The sequence below is a fragment of the Halichoerus grypus genome, chromosome 6, assembly GCF_964656455.1.
Source record: "Halichoerus grypus chromosome 6, mHalGry1.hap1.1, whole genome shotgun sequence".
Taxonomy (NCBI): Eukaryota; Metazoa; Chordata; class Mammalia; order Carnivora; family Phocidae; genus Halichoerus; species Halichoerus grypus.
The window spans coordinates 35,467,551-35,485,266 of NC_135717.1; the positions used below are offsets into that span (position 1 = coordinate 35,467,551).

General features: G+C 39.1%; 1 protein-coding gene across 20 annotated transcripts in view; it reads right to left on the reverse strand.

Moving 5' to 3' along the window:
• Positions 1-17,716, reverse strand: part of RBFOX1 (RNA binding fox-1 homolog 1) — a 1,991,091-nt gene that overhangs the window by 998,055 nt on the left and 975,320 nt on the right. The window contains exon 1 of one of the 20 annotated variants that reach the window (XM_078074850.1): positions 58-426. The exons of the other annotated variants lie outside the window; for them this stretch is intronic. Coding sequence (XP_077930976.1) covers positions 58-102 — 45 coding nt within the window. The 5' untranslated portion in view covers positions 103-426. Of the gene's footprint in view, positions 1-57; positions 427-17,716 lie in introns of those variants that run through there. 20 annotated transcript variants of the gene reach the window in all.

Below are 17,716 nucleotides of genomic sequence, written 5' to 3' on the forward strand. Positions count from 1 at the left end.
CTCCCTCTCTGCCTCTCTTTCCCTGACAGTGTTTAGAGCCCTCTTTTCTCGCCTTACCTGAAGGGCATCTCCCACGACTGCAATTAGCTGCCAAGATTTCATTGTCGGCTGCAAAGTGCCTCCTGTTTCCTCCCCGGGAGAACACGGGAGAAGTCCGAGGCAACAGCAAACGGCAGCCACGTGCTAGCAATGTAAATGACTCCAGTCATCTGTCGTGCGCGCCGTGCCTGAGCTCGCCCTGGCTGCCTGGCAGCCTGACACTACCGCCAGCAGGTGCAGAAGGCGCCAGGAGAGAGAGCGAGCAGCCCGAGCAAGGAGGCATTCAACGTGGAGACGCACACAAAGGGAGGCCACCAAGGTTCCCGGGTGGCCTCGGCCTCCGCGCCAAAACACTCGGCCAAATTGGACGCCCAATGTTTTTGCAAAGTCTTGCAGCCGGGGGAAGGCGGTGGATGCTGAGGCTGCGTAGGTCCCGCCTCCTTGCTTCCCGGAGCACTTGCAAAGCACCGAGCAGGCGGCAGTATCTCGCCGCTTGCCCTCCCTCTCCCTCTCCCTCTCCCGCACGTGTCCCTTCCCTTGTTCTTTCAAGCATTAAATATGTACCACATGACAGAATAGGGCACCTTGCACGGTCCTCCGAGTCCACACTTGACAACCAATTTTAACTCACGAGCAGTGAAATGTCTAAAGGCAGGATATAAGCACTTCCAATTACTTACACTACTCCTGCATTATTCAAAATGTCCACGGGACAGGATTTATGACTTCCAACATGCTACTCCACATATAAATACTAGTAAAAGATGGAAAACCCCGTCACTCCCCCCCAACCCCCCAGCTGATAGGCTTTCCTCAGTGTTTCCTCGGGAAACGTTTATACTTTTCCTACTAGTTAAAACTTTGTGATCTCAAATCTTCTTACACATTATCTGCTAAATGAAAATGCTCTAAAATATGACCCTGCTTTGAGGAGGAAATATCTACTGCGTCCTGTTGAACTTTAGATATCACCTGTGACAATGTATTTACCTTGAATAACAATGGCATCAAAGTAAATTTCCCAAAAAATCCACATAGATCTGTGACTTTTTTTTTTTTTTTTTTTTTTTTTTTAAATTAAACGGGAATGAGTTATACCAGGCCCTGGCTATTCCCAGTCTAAATGATGCTTTTGTCAGAGACCAATCTTTTTCATGTAGAAAAATTAGGGTTTTTTTTTTTCTTTTTCTTTACAGTCGGAACTGCAAGCTATATACACTAAGATGGCCTTGCTTCTTCAAGCACTTACTAGTTGAATAGGAGGGAACTAAACATGGAAGAAAATTTTATGTTTATATATAGACTACATTCGATTAACAGTGAAATATTCATTGGATTCCTGTGTCATCTTCTTGGATACTTGATTTTAGTTAAAGACCTTGTGCACAAGTGATTAGGATTTTATATACCGGTAAGCAAATTTTAAAATGCTAATAAATCAAATATTTATTTGCACATTTATTATAGCTCCATATCTTGAGGCAGTATTTCCAGGTTTTTTTGGAACATGGCAAGTCCCTTACATAACCATCATCCATCTCTGTCATACCAGTAACAAAATGAGAAGATGGTTTTTTTTTTTCCTTCTATGCATTAGGACTGTTTAAATATTGCATTAATATAGTGTTTAACTTGTTCCTTATGGAGTTAAGGAAAATTGGTGTGTGTTTTCTCTGCCTGTCTTTTGCAGGGCCAGTGGTATTTAAAGGATGGTAAGATAGCATTAGATAGACCTTCCTTTTCCAGTGATGGTGCAGTACAGAATATACTATACTCTCTGATTATTTAAGTTAAAGTCTAATATATGCACATATCATCTCAGGTCAAAGTTTTCAGTGGCATTGGGTAAAGTGGCAAAAGGTTTCTAGACTTTTGCTTAACCAGAACCCTGTATAATTACAGAGATACACAAACTAAAGTCATATTACTGCAGCAGAAACTGGCATTCTCAGGGGAATCATCTGATTCACAAATCAGCTCACAAAAGCAAGGTTAGGGGAAGTTAAGGATGGTGGGGGTGGTGGGTGGAAAGATAGCAAACCCTAATTACAACCCCATTGTCCCCGTGTTCCCTGGCACATATGGCCATTTAATCACGGAGTATGACAACCTTGGCAGATGTTGCCAAACCTGGTTATTGATATAAATTGCTATTCTCATGTGTAAGTGCCCCAGCAAAGACTCAAAACAATGTCTGTACTAACCCAGAGGGAAATAAAGGTCCACACTAGCATCTGTGGTAACAAGATGATGCACAGCTAAAATGGGTTCTTCGCTTCCATTCCAAAGGAAAACAGCAATGAATGAAATCTCCAAACCAAGGACAGAAAGTCTCCCTGTGGGAATATAAATTGGTATCGTCACTCAAGAAAACAATTTATTGGTAGCTATTAAAATGGAAAATGTGCACGCCCTGTAACCAAGCAGTTCGACTCCTAGGTCTGCCCTAACAAAACACATGTATAAGCTGTGCTCACAGATACATCTGCACCACCGCTTGTCATGGGGGAAAAAATGACAAATACTTGTGGGCATAAGAAAATGCAATTTATCCTATGCTGGAATACTATATAGCAGTGAAAAAAATGACTAAAGTATGAATAATCTATAGCTATATAGGCAAGAATGTATATGGAAACGAAAATATCTACACATACTACACAGAGCTATATAAACATGTATGTCGGTCAAAATTTTGCTGAGCTTAAAAATGCAAGTATTAAATGATTCACACACTATGGTACTATTTAGGAAAGATAATGCAGAAAAGGAATCATATTATAGATTTTCTGTAGTTATATAAATATTTGTGGATATATAGAAAATGACCCACAACAGGGCTGGCCAGATTCAGCCTCTGCCTGTTTTTGCACAGCTCACAAGTTAAACCTTTTTTTTTTTTTTTTTAATATTTCAAAAGTTTAAAAAATGAAAAGAACAGGAATATATGAAAAACTTAGCAAATTCCAATTTCAGTGTCCATGAATGAAGTTTTATTGGAATATAACTATGTCCACTTGTTTATACATTGTGAGTACAAAGCTGGGTAGTTATGACAGAGACCAAATGGCCCACAAAGCCTAAAATATTTACTATCTGGCCTTTTACAGAAAAAGTTCCCCAACTTCTGATCTAGAAGAATGTGTCTCAAATTTATATTAGTGTTGGGAAAGGGAGAAGGGGACTGCTGTTGATGGTTGAGGTTGAGACCTCAATTTTCCTTTAAAAGAACATTTAGGGGCGCCTGAGTGGCTCTGTGGGTTAAGTGTCCAATTCTTGATTTCAGCTCAGGTCATGATCTCGGGGTGGTGGGATCAAGCCCCGTGATGGACTCCCCACTGAGCTTCTCTCTCTCTGTCTCCCCCTGCCTCTGCCCCTCCCCCTGCTCCTGCTTTCTCTCTCTAAAAATAAACAAATAAATAAATCTTTAAAAAAATAAAAAAATGAAAGAACATTTATATATAAAAGGACTTGTATGTGCTTTATGTACACAAGCCCTGTAAAGATAAATATATAAGCACATACATATACCTTTATAATAAAGTTTGTATGTATATAAAACCCTTAAAATATACCTTTATATTATATATTTAAATATATGTATGTGTGTGCATATATATGTGTATGTGCAATATATATATATATATATATATATACACCAGCCCGCTATACACACCTTTTTTGACTGTAAAAGAAAGGTGGACACCACTTTTTAAAGAGTGTGTGTGTGTCTGTTCTACACACATATAAGTATATATACATATCTGGAAGAAAACACTCCAAATTGGTGGTTCTGGGTAGTGGAAATAAGGGTGCTTATTATTTTCTTCTTTGTTATTTCAGGTATTTGTCAATTTCCCAAATAGATGTAAATGTAAGAAAATGGTGGACACCCCTGGCCATGTGAGTTGTGACAATTGCCATTGTGCCAATAGTTCTTTTTTCCCTCAGAAACTGCCTTTTCTCTTCAACTGTTGAATGATAAGACCTTCAAAAACACATCAAGGTTTAGCTTACATTCACCTAACATTTCTGGAAAACTCCAGTTTCTAATTGCTTCTTCATAGGAAAAAAACAAAATTTCTAAACTTCAATGCACTAAAGATTTTTATAAAAATCAATCTTATCCTTGAAGTAAAATGCGACGTAGATTATCCCTTCTGCTGGAAGTTATGGTAATGACCTACTGAGATATGCCTCACAATACAGTAATATTGCTTCTTTACCAGTTTGAAAATATTTTCCTATAGAAAAGCACAAAGCAGGTTCTCTCTGAAAAAAATAAAATAAAATTACATAGCAACCACATTGGTGCTTTGTAGGATTAGAGCAGCGGGACCTAATGATTTTCTTCATCCTGACATCTAATAATCCAGTTGCATCAGGAAAGGTGAGCTTAATGAAGCATATTCAGATGGGAGAGCGTACGATTTATGATGGGCTTGTTGTGGTTATATTCCTAAATGGATCCCATTAACTCAACATTGGTTGCTGGTAAATGGCCACATTTCCTAATAGACAAACGCATGAATCACCTGGGCATATTTTAGAAGTGTGCTCTATAGAATGGTTCACCTTAAAACTTTACACTAGGACCAGGTGAATGACCTTCTTTAATGAAGCTTAGCAGACTTTCTTTGAGCAACAAACAGAACTATTGCAACAGAACATGCATTCTACCTCCTCATCATTTACCAGGTACATGTAACCTTATCCTTGGGGTGGTATGTATGGAGATCGCTACTGAGAGGATTTTTTAAATAGTGTTACAACAAGCAAGTATTGTTTTCAATCCTTTTTATAATTATAAAAATAGTATTTTTTTTTTTTTTTTTTTACAGAGCTACACCTTTATTTCTTTACTTTTCAGGAAGTTTAAGTCCTTGAAGGGTACAGCATCACACAGATTCTGTGGCCAATGGCTTTAGCAGGAAGGTTGTTGTGGAATTCGGCACATACCATGCCACTGTTTCCATGAGCTCGAGTTACTTTTCTCTAGATTACTCCGGTTTTGTCCAGTTCGCCACCAGGAGTCACTGCATTGCGCTTTCCTCTGCACACAGAAGCATTTCTCTTGCCTAGACAGAATTCAGTTTCATCTCGAGCATAAACATCTTCAATTTTAAGCTATGTGCTCCCTCTGGTTCCAGAGATCCTGCTTATAACCAGCAAAAATGGCCTTGGACCACAGCCTTTCAGACATATTTGTTGTTTTAGGAGTCCTGATCCCAGCACGCTTGCCCCCAAACTTCAGCAGCAGGAGCTTCCCTCACCTCATAGGTGTTTATTGTGGAAATTTGAGAAAATTGGAAAAGCATAGGGAAAAAGTCACTCATTATTTATCACCCAGATAGCCACATGTAAGGCATTGCAAATCTGTCCACTTCAAAGATTTTTTTAAAGATTTACTTTTTTATTTGAGAGACAGACAGCACCAGCACGTGAGCTGGGGAGGGGCAGAGGGAGAGGGAGAGAATCTCAAACAGATTTCTGCTGAGGGCACAATCCCAGGGCCCTAAGATCATGACCTGAGCCGAAATCAAGAGTTGGACGCTCAACCGACTGAGCCACCAGGCATCCCTCACTTCAAACATTTTTCACTGCATGTGTAACTTAAAAATCATGAGTACATAATAGACATTTTACCATATAAATTGTTTTACACTATTCTTGCACTTTGCAATATATCATGAAGATTTTCTGCCATAAAAAATTAAAAAGACATCAATTTTGGTATGCCACTATAAGGATGTACAATTTCTTTCACTCTATGTTAAATAATACTGAAATGAACATCCTGATCCATAATGTTATGAGCTTATCTCTGTTCATTATTTCAGGATAAATATTTGGAAGTAAATCATTGAGTCAAAACCCGGGCACCATTTTTAGGATTTTAGATATAAAGAACCAGAATCCTGGAATGTTCTACTAATCCATATACCCAGTAACAGGATAGAAGAGAACCTATCTCACCCTGGGAACAATTTTGAGCCAACTATTTCTTCTTCCAATAACCATCTTCCTGGCTCTGGCTCGGTTCCTCTCCCATCCACCTGCCCCAATTGGGCCACCACACCATTGCATGTTAAATTTGCATAAAAGAGCTCAAACATAGAAAACAAAGGTGGTAATGGGGAGCAATTTAAATCTAAGCTTATTTAACCTAAGTGGCTAGTGGCTGCCCATTTTGTCTTAATTGCCTTTTAAACTAAAATCAATGTTAAATTACCTGAACAACAGCTTCTGCACAATTGCAAACTGAAAATTCTTCAAGTGCCTCCTCAAAAGCTTTGGCTCTTGTTTGGCCCACTGACAGGAAAAGAGTCTCTTTCTTCTTTACTGTGCTCCAGCTTTGGACTATGGGATATGATTCAAGGGTGGACACTCCTGAAAACAGCCACCATGTCAGCTCTAGGATGAGTTGCTCCTTGACATGAGGTACTCAAAATGAAATCTGGATCATGGAAATGGAATTCAGATAACAGTCCTTCCTTTCTTCCTCCTTCCTTTTCTCCCATCAACGATGAGAGACCAAATATACAAATGGAAAACCACCAGACCACATATACAAATAGAACTTGGACCTATGATCTGCAGCAAGCAGCCCAGGAAACCAGACCGCTATCCACAAATCATACTTACAGGAAATCAGACCACTTCTGACTTCTGTCTCTGATGATCAGCTCAGGAAGCCAAACAAAAAACCCTGTAACAACTGGCTCAGAAACAGCCATGACTTGATTAGTAATAGACAGTTTTCCTAATTTTTGTACCCACTTCAACTTAGGACCAACCAAAGAAAGCTCAATATGAACCCAATGAGTCACAGAGAAGGTGCTGCTTCTACTTGGTCGACCTGCAGCCTTCCCAGGACAAAAGCCTCCAGTTAGGGCACAACTGAAGCCTTCCCTTTTTTTTCAACTATAAAGCTTTCTCACCCTATTGCCCGACGTGAAGAGTCTGACAAAACACAAGTGACAGTGGCTAACTCCCTTGCTGTAGCATGCTCTGAATAAACAGTCTTTGCTTGTTCTCATTTGGTTGGTATTTGTTTATTTCCACAGTGATTACTTGTATTCAATACTATGTTAGGTAAATAGGATAGACAAAACCCTAGCCCTCAGGGAGCTTATGTTCTAGTGGGTAAGACAGACAATAAACAAGATAATGACAGATTTTAGTAACTGCTATGTTTGAAATAAACCATGCATTGAGATGGGGATGTAATTGGGGTAGACGCCTCAGATATGATTCTTAGTTTGTTGGGAGTTATTATTACATGGTTCAGCTTCCTGCTTTTGTTTCCTTCAAATACTGATTGAGCACATGCCATCTGACTTGCACCGCTGAGTCACCAAAAAAGGGCAGACATGTCCTCTGCCAGCAAAGAGCTTCGTAGGATGATGTCCATTCAGTAATAACCAGAACACAAAGTGGACAAGGAGGGGTAGGGCCAGAAATAAGATTCAGGTTGTGACCTATGAGGGCTGAGGAGGCAGTAGGGAAAACCTTTCAGATATTAAAAGGTGTCCTCAGGCCCTGGAGCAGAAGATTGCGGTGGATAGTAAAGGGGTTCAGGACTCCCTACTCCAAAATATGGCACCTCGGCATACTGAATCTTTTATTTTTTTTTTTTTTAAAGATTTTATTTATTTATTTGAGAGAGAGAATGAGAGAGAGAGCACATGAGAGGGGGGAGGGTCAGAGGGAGAAGCAGACTCCCTGCTGAGCAGGGAGCCCGCTGTGGGACTCGATCCCAGGACTCCAGGATCATGACCTGAGCCGAAGGCAGTCGCTTAACCAACTGAGCCACCCAGGCGCCCCCATACTGAATCTTTTAAACTGAAAGAATCTGAGTAATAGCAGGTGACCCCCTCCCTACCATCTACTCTGAAACAGTTTGTAAGATCTCATGGGAGAGGTGCCCTCCCTGTACATGGAAGAAGGAACACCCTCATCTCCAAAGATGGAGGGACACAGAGAAGACTTGCTGAGCTCTCCCCAGTTTACCACTTAGCTCATATCATGTTTCCCCATGACTTCCAACCCTTCATCAAACCTAGTATAAAAATGCTCAGACTTAACCACTTCTTTGGGTCTTCATTTCCTTATGAAGTCTCCTGTGTCACGTAAAACTTATATTAAAAAAAAAAAATTGTATGCTTTTCTCTTGTTAATCTGTCTTTTGTCAGTATAATTTATAGAACCCCAGCCAGAAAACCTAAGATGGGTAGAGGAAAAGATCTTTCCTCCCATGTATGGAGAGAGATACACATATTATTACTGGTGTTTCTGTATGTAATGCCAACATGGACACTTTTAAGACAGAAGAGGTTTGCTTGGAGATATCCCCAAATGCTCATGCTACCTTCTTCAGAACAATTTTCCCTTGAATTTCCTAAGTAGGGGATTGCACAGACATTTTGGGAAACAAAAAGTCATAAGAGATTAGAAATCACTCTTTTCCCCAAATCTCCTCACCTTGTAGGTCTCAGTAGTATGTCACCCTACAAAGGAAATAAGGAAATACAATAAGACTCCTAATTCCAATGACTTAATTTGGTCTGGGCCCAGGACAGAATGAGGGCAGAAATCTTACACACCTGAGGGTGTCCTTTACTCAAGGGATTTGAGAGATGGAAAGGCTCTTGATGCTAAAGATATGTGTAATACTCAGCCAACATCTCTCCATACCCACCACAGAGATCACTGCCCCCTATTCTTGCAGGTTTCTTAGAGAAACCTCTCCTCTTGTGACCCCACCTCAACCAATCCCCAGTCCAGGGATTAGGGCCAGACACATAATCCTCTCTGGTCAAATCAGATTCACTCCTAGAGAGACTTTTGGAATTGGGAAAGAGATGGAGTGGTGAGCTTTGACAATTGGACTTGGAAGACTGGGTAGATTTTCAAGGTAGAGTCTGATGAGTAGTCAAGAGAAACAGTCTGCAGAGAAATAAAGAAGTAGCGAGAGGTGACCTCAAGAAAGAAATGGGAGGAAGGAGGGAGAGACAGAGAGATAAGCAGAAACAAGACTCTGACCCCAGAGGAAGACAGAGATGGGGATGGTCGTTGTCTTGGTCACTGAAAGCTTTCTTCTTACTTTTATATCTCTTTTCTTTCCCATGTGGTTCTGATGTAAGCTGACTTCCTACAAACTCCCAACCACATACTCTATCCCTGCTAGAATCTCTAGATACAGTTGGGCTTGCACAGGACATGGCCAGCCTGCAAAGGAGTCCCCAGATCCCTCTGCTTTGCAGAAAAGCAAAATATCCCAATGCTGAGATGAATAAACCTCTTCCCTGTGTCTCATGATCTTTCATGAAGCATAGCTGGTGGGCCAGCCTGTCAGAAATGCAATTTAAAAACCGAGTGCTAAAATAAATACAAATTCTCCGACACTAGAGGCTTTATTAGGCTTTTTTTTTCCAATTGTAAGCATAAAGATGTCTTCCCAAGAATGTCACCAAAAATATAATTGATTGAATCATTCTTTTAACATTATATATGTGAATACCCACTGAATTCCATATATGAATTCCAGAATCCTTGTTAGGCCCAGAGATACAAAGCTGAATAAGTTTGTTAAAGAAGAATTACAATAAGTATGATAATATAAAATAGCAATATAATTATATGCATTATTATAAATTTATATATTTGAAGTTTATACATTATAAGATGTGGATATATATTATAAGTGACATAAAGTGTGCTATGCATCTGCTTGGTATAGGAGCCTTTTTGCTCTGCTTAAGGTCAGAAAGCAGATTGCAAAGGATTCACAAAGTAGTGATGCTTGAGTTAGGTTTTAAAGGATGCATGGGAGCTCATTCAACATGGTCAATAGAGAATGGCAATCTAACTGGAGAAAACAACCTATGTAAAGGCACAGAGGCATGACTGTGTGAGCTAATGGCTAGGGTAGATGTCTGGGCAGGGAAAGTGGGCATAAGTCAGATGATAAAGGCCCTCTATGTCATGCTAAGGGTTGTGGAGTCCATTCCTCTGCAAGGAAAGAGGAATAGTCAGTGGTTAGGAAGGCCACTCCAGGTGGAGTGTGGGAATGGACCACTGGAAGCAGGGAGATCCATTAGGAGACTCTTTTACTAAATTTTAGGCCAAAAGATTAGGAGGGTTTACATAAATGAAGACATGGCAGTGAACATATAATGGGAAGGAAAGAGTTGATAAATATTTTATAAACAGAATTAAAAGGACTCATTGAATGAAAATAAGTAGGGGTGGGGATGGTTTAAAAAAAAGAAAGAAGAAGGAGAGGTCAAAAAGTCAATGTCAATTCCTGGATTTGTTTCATAAGTTATTGATTGAATGGTGGCACCAATGACCAAGTTCAGGAGCATCAGATAAAAATCTGGAAAAGATAAGAGGCTCATTTTGGCCACACTGAGTTGGATATAGTTGTGGAACCTCCAGATGGAGCTATCCAACAGGGAACTGGGTAGAGAGACCGGGGACTCTGGAGAGAGGCTGAAGACCATCCAGAATTCATGAGCATAAAAGATGGAGCCATGGACATAGAACAGGTGATCTTGGAAAAGGAGATAGCCTTTGATATTTGACACTGTTAATGCTCAAGGCAACACAATAGGATATAGTTGTTAATCAAGTCCTACAATACATTTGGATTAATGTACAGTAGACAAGACTGTGCCATATCTATGTTTTCATATAACAATAAAGTCACACATTTAATATTTGTGAGTAGTTTACAATAGTAAGATGACCCAGATGGTTAAATCCAAGCACTTAACAAGCTGTTACTGTAACCAACTGGATCAAATGTTATTTTTTTAACATACTCTACCTATTCAGGAAGTACATAATGGGACATGTTTTCTAAGGCAAACAACCAGCCCTCCCTGGATGCAGGAACTTTAGCTATAAACAATGTCTAATCAGGTTTCTATATACAAATATTTAAAATGACTGATAATAAAATAATAAAGTACTCACTAAGCAAATGTCTGTTTGCCAGGCACAAAGTAGATGATTAATGAGTGTTTGCTAACTACAGGACTTATTGTGTGCCAAGTTTGAGTAGGAAACAGAGATTTCTTAGGGTCACTTTGCTGTCTAGAATGTGAGCTCCATTGGCATCACAAACCCTTATCACTAGTAAGATGGAAGTTATTCACCCACCAACAGCTTAGTCCACATGAGATATAATATAGGATTGTGAGGTTCCTATCTGCTATCCTATAGGTCTTGATGGCATTGGAGGATTTCTAACTCCCACTGAGTGACCCTATGGGATATGAGGGCACTCTGGGATGCTGGGATGATTCCTTCTGCAGGAAGGTCAAAGTTCCGATTCTGAGAAGTCACACTGTAATCTTACTCAAGTTATACCCATTCAACTGGAACATTGGACAGTAAGGAAAACAAAAGAAAGGGAAACCAATATGAACAGTGATAGCAAATGCACAGGCATCCCAGGCACTGCGCTTATGCTGAGGAGTGAGTATGAAATAGGAGATGGCAATCTGCTCTTCACTCCTGGGTTTTGGGCTCTCAGATACCCATAGGAGCAGGGGCAGCTCAACTCCCTCAGTGTGAGTTTCCTTTTCAAAGCCACATCTTTTCCACATGGTATGCATGGCCCCTTAAAGCAAACCAGTGCCTCATCTGGTGTTTAATCAAAGAAGAATCCAATTCAGAGCTGGATTAAAATTTGGCTGTGATGGGTCTCCTAAAGAGACAATAGGCTGGGCTTTGATTGAGACCTTCTGAAGGGACCGCCAACAGGTATGACCGACTCTACTGATGGTTGCATTTTTAGAACTTCACCAGCACATGAGACACAACCATTTTATTTGTTCCTAGGACTTGATGGTGTTGCTACAAACTCCTGGATATGATTTTGTTTATATTCCATTCTACTGTTTATATTCTACCCCAGCACTTTCTTTTCTCCTTACTTTCCCTTTCCTTTCTTTTCTACCAGATCTCCAATACCCTCTTGACAAAACCCTGCCATTGACCTCACACAGCCAATGTCCACATTCAGGTTGCAATGCATATACTGCAAGCTCTTTCTATCTGTAGTTCTTTTTGCTCATGTACCAAGAAAGGACCTTCTCAAGGGTAAAAAAAAAAAAAAAAAAAAAAAGAAAAGAATGCCTCAGAGCATTTCCAAATCCTGGGACTTGTGGTCCACGAGAAAAGTTAGAAGAGGAAGGGAGAACCGAGCAAGACAAGAAAGATAAGGACACATTTTAAAAGTCTGCTGAATATTTTAAATGTTTTAACACAGACACACAAATAAAATGATTTTATTTATCCCTGCAAATGGAAAATAAAAAAAATGGTCATTTAAGGGCTATTTAACAGATGAGAATTTCTGTGGCAAAATTATTTCCCATTAGAATTGTTAATAAAACAGAAGGTACTGGACCAATCACAGTTTGAGTGACAACGACATGTCAGTCATGATTTCTAGACCTAATTCTGTTTTAAATGTCCCACTGCAGATGGCAATGTCCTAAACTATAATTGTGCTCTTTACAAAACCATTCCAGGGGTTGTAAAAATATATTAATTTGTGCATAAAAGGCAGTGTGGTCCAGCAGTGGGACACAAGTTTATCAAGCTGTATGATGAATTGCAATACTGAATCTTGGAATTTTGCCAATGTATCTGGATGACTTAAAGTTTTATTTGGTGAAAAAAATAAAAGCTAAACTATAGGCCCTTCATGACCAAAAAACATAAGCCAAATAGGCTTCCAGGGCTCCTAATCATCCTTAACCCCACCACAGTATGGAAGGCATTGGACATTTATCTACCTTATGCAGTAAGTCTACCCTGTGCAATTAAGAGCTGACTTCAAAGAGGTATCCTTTTGCAGAGAAAAACACCGTCCCTACCCCACACACACTCTTTTTTTTTTTTAAAGATTTTTTTTTTTTTAAAGATTTTCTTTATTTATTTGACAGAGAGAGACAGAGAGCAGGAACACAAGCAGGGGGAGTGGGAGAGGGAGAAGCAGGCTTCCCGCAGAGCAGGGAGCCCGACGCGGGACTCGATCCCAGGACCCTGGGATCATGACCTGAGCCGAAGGCAGATGCTTAACGACTGAGCCACCCAGGCGCCCTACCCCACACACACTCTTTAACTCCCATCCCCCATCCCTCAGGCCTGGATATAAATATACTCTGTTTCTTTGGTTTTTCTTTTTTCCTCAGCTCTAAAGATAAAGAATGCTCTGGCCATAAAGATCACCAATAGAGACGTTAAAAAGAAAAAGAAAGAAAAGAAAAAAAAACTTATTCTGGGAATATTCCTATTAACCCTTTACTGACCATGTTCTTCTGTCTTAACAAAGGTATAGAGTTTGAAGGATCAAACATAGAACTGTATGGAAAAATAAAAGTCACCTTTGGGTGATGTTATAATTTACTGCTCTGCAAAATTTCCCCTGTAAATAGCACTAACTAATGACAAAGGAGATATAAGCCTTATCCCTAGAGTTCTAGAGCCATAGATGGAAGAAACCAATGGCATGTAAATGGTGTTTCATGTCTCATGCTTTCTTTTAAAAATTCATGTGCCTTCTCTTACCTATATATTTGTTTGCTTTTAATATAAAAAATAACACCTTTCCTCCAAAAGCTTTGAGCAAAACTGATGCTTCAGGAAACCAGCTCTATGTACTCTGTGGCTGAAGGTCCCTATCTCACCACAGTATATTTCTAGGGGGCATAAATACTGCAGTTTAGGAAACCCAGCTACTATAAAGTCACCTTGCCTGGATATTTATGTATGCCATTATATTTAATAGTAATAAAAATTATTATTATAATAACAATGACAACACTATTAAAAATAAGCACCATATTAATGCAAACTGAGTTCTTGGTGTTGCTACAACACTTTACATATAATAATCCCAACATCATTAATCACTAGGGAAATAAAAACCACAATGAGATATCACCTCACACCTGTTAGAATGGCTATTATTTAAAAAAAAAAAAAACACACAGAAAATAAAGTGTTGGACAGGATGTGGAGAAAAGAGAACTCTTGTACACTGTTGGTGGGAATGTAAATTGGTACACAACTATGGAAAACAGTATGGAGGTTCCTTAAAAAATTAAAAATAGTATTACCAATTTATCCAGCAATCCCACTTCTGGGTTATGTATCCAAAGGAATTAAAATTAGGATCTCAGAGAGATCTGCACTCCCATGTTCATCATTATTCAAAATAGTCAACTATGGAAATAACCTAAATGTCCATGGATGGACAAACAAGTAAAGAAAATGTAGTATATACATTCAGTGGAATGTTATTTGGCCTTGAAAAAGAAGGAAACCCTGCCATTTGCAACAACATGGATGAATCTATAGGGCATTATGCTAAGTGAAATAAACCCAGACACAGAAGGACAGACAATGCATGATCCCACATTTATGGGGTGTCTAAAATAGTCAAACTCATGGAACCAGAGAGTAAAATAGTGGTACCAGGGACAGGGTAGGGGAGAAGGGGGATGGGGAGATATTGGTCAAAAGGTACAAAGTTACAGTTATATGAGTAAGTTCTGGGTATCTACTATACAACAGGGCCTATAGTTAACTATACTGTGTTATATACTTAAAAATTTGTTAACAGGGTAGTTCTATGAAGTGTTCTTACTACAAAAGAAAAACATTTTTAAAAAGAGGAAAATTTGAGGTGATGTATAAGTTTATGGCCTTAATTGTGATGATTTCACAGGTATGTACTTATCTCCAGACTCAAGTTGTATACATTAAATATCTACAACTTTTTGTATGTTAATCCTACCTCAATAAAGTAGTCTGAAGAAAAAAAATATATATATATATAAGATAATTATAACTAAAATATAATTAAACCTCATTATGTCATTAAATGCAATTCATACAAATAATTAAATAATATAAATAATAGATCGATTGCATTTAATTGTATGAAAGTCAACATGGAGTAGGAATACTTGTTCCAAAATAAGGATTGTTCAGATTTCTGTACCTTTCTGCCTAGAAATCAATCTGAGTAGATTCTATGTTTTTCTTCACTTATTTTACAGTCAGTCACATCACTAGAATCTAAGTATGAGCACCCACACTGAACAACACGCTATGATTCAAAGTCAAAGAGCCTAGTGTAGTTCAAAATTCCTTAGAAAGATAATAAAAAAAGATGAAACTCTGACTTAAGCCTCTTTGGGTACACATTAGGCTAGTTCTTTATCCCTTGATTTCCTTCCCTGAAAGATTCCTCCCATGCAGTTGGCACCAGGATAGTGGAGAGAGGATATGTCCAATCACCTTACACCCAGCAACCATCGGCTCACAGACATGTCTAAGTTGGAATTCTGGCTCTGTGAAGTTCCAAGAAATTTGGCAAGTTATTTAAATCCTCCTGAACACCCGTTTTCTCACCTCAAAAATGGGTTTAATACCAACAAATTCAGATGGTTGCTGAGGGGATTAAATAACATATGTGGAAGTACCTAACACAGTCACATTGGGATAGAGTAGGCATTTAAAAATGTTTGAAAAATAAAATGATGTCAATATGCACTCAAGAAGGAGTGCCTGGGTGGCTCAGTGACTTAAGCATCTGACTTGGTTTTGGCTCAGGTCATGATCTCAGGGTTGTGAGATTGAGCCCTGCGTCGGGCTCCACGATGGGTATGGAGCCTCCATAAGATTCTCTCTCTCCCTCTGCCTCCCCATCTCTCTCTCTCCATCTCTTAAAAAAAAATGCACTCAAGAGGATTATAACCACTGAAGGTTTTGAAATTTTTTTTTTTTTTTTTTTTTTGGTAAGGATTAGCCAGGAAGTGTAAAGGTTATACACACACTCACAAATATATATAGTTTTCAAGTTTTTTACTGGTATATCAATGACTCAACTCAAACTTCACTCTAAATGAGGAATGGGCAAACTTTTTCTGTAAAGGGCTAGAGAGTAAATTTTTTCTGCTTTGTGAGCCATATAGCCTCTGTTGCAGCTACTCTGCCCTTTTACCACAAAAGCAAGCACAGACAACACGGAAACAAATGAGCAAGGCCGTGTTCCAATATATGTCACTTAAGGACACATATATTTCTTTATAAGTGAGAAGGCTCTGGTCTGAGTGTGCATTAAACGTGCAGGTGAGGATATTGCCATTTTACTTTCCTTGTAGATTTTAGAAACTAAGTCCTAGGAACTCAAGGACTGAGTTCAACTGCCAAACTCATTCAGTACAGAAATGAAAATAAAAGATGTCCAGTAAAGGATGGAATCAAATGCACTGTGTTATCTTGACTCTTACAGATTCATCTACACAGTCAAAAGAAGAATAGCGCCATTAGGGGGCAGAAGGTATAGAAAGAGTGCCTTTCGTCTCCCTGTCAAATCAACAAATAAGTAAACAACAACAAAACTCACTCCACCACTTTTTTCTTTTTCCTAGTAACCTGCTCTGCCTTGTTCTGCAAACATATAAAGTGTTAAACAACCACTCTGCCTGAATAAAAACCTCCTCGTATGGGAACAAGAGGACAGAGATTGAATGTCGTCATAAAAGGTAATTCCATAAGAGCAACACCTGCGAAAGTGTCCAGGACTTTCAGGTTTATAGAACATTTTACAAACACTCGCTATTAGATACCGTTCATGATAATCAGGCTAGATCTGAGAGACTGATTATTATGCCCATTTTGCAAAAGAGCATATGGACTTCCCAGAGCTGGTAAGCACCTTGCCTGGGGGTAACAGAGCTAAGAAATGATGGCTTAACAACCGACCCCAGAATCTTTCTCTTGGAGGCTCAGCTCTCCTTCTGACAGATACTACTACATAGTTTTAATGCACTGCTATCCAGTCAGCTTGGCTTAAACAAACATTATAGGAAGGAGAAAAGGTGAAATGCATTCAGCAAAGTGATTAATGCTGTTGCTGAGTAATTAATGCTTTGAATATGATCTGTAATCCATATGGAAGGTGTAATCAAAGCACGAGAGAGGTGACCTGCCCACTGTAGGGTAAACCTTTGCAAAATACTAACCATGGCAGTGATGTTAGGACCGAATTCTCACTGAGGAGCTGTTTTCCTTCCATTAAAAGATTTTGGGCTTTGGTGTTCGGATGTATAATTGCCCTTTCTTTAAATGTCAGGCAAAAGCAGGCCAGATGGCAGTTTTGTAATCAGTCCACTACTGATATATATTAAATTGGATATAACTTTGATATTATAAATAATGGTACATTGAGCCAAACCTTTTCACATGTATGCTTTTCTGCACTGGCTATTTTCAAAAGATAGAACTAGTTGAAAACATTTGTGCTATAGGGTTAATTAATAAAGAGGCTTTGCTGGTTAAAGCTGTATCTTTTTTAATATAGCTTTTCAAAGGCTATAACTCCCACCATCAGTGTATAAGGACTGTGTTATCTCAGTCTCGCCAAAATCAGCTACTATCAATTTTGTTAATCTTTTGCCAGTTCAAGATGTGAAAATAGTATTACATTATTATTTTAATTTGTATTTCTCTGGACACCAACATTTAGGTACAGCCATTAGAGCTGCCCCCCAACTTGGATCAAAGGGTTGCCTTCACCCCAAGGGCCAATATTTGATCAAAGGCTGGTGGCAGGGACAGGAGAACATGAAGCAATGACTCATTT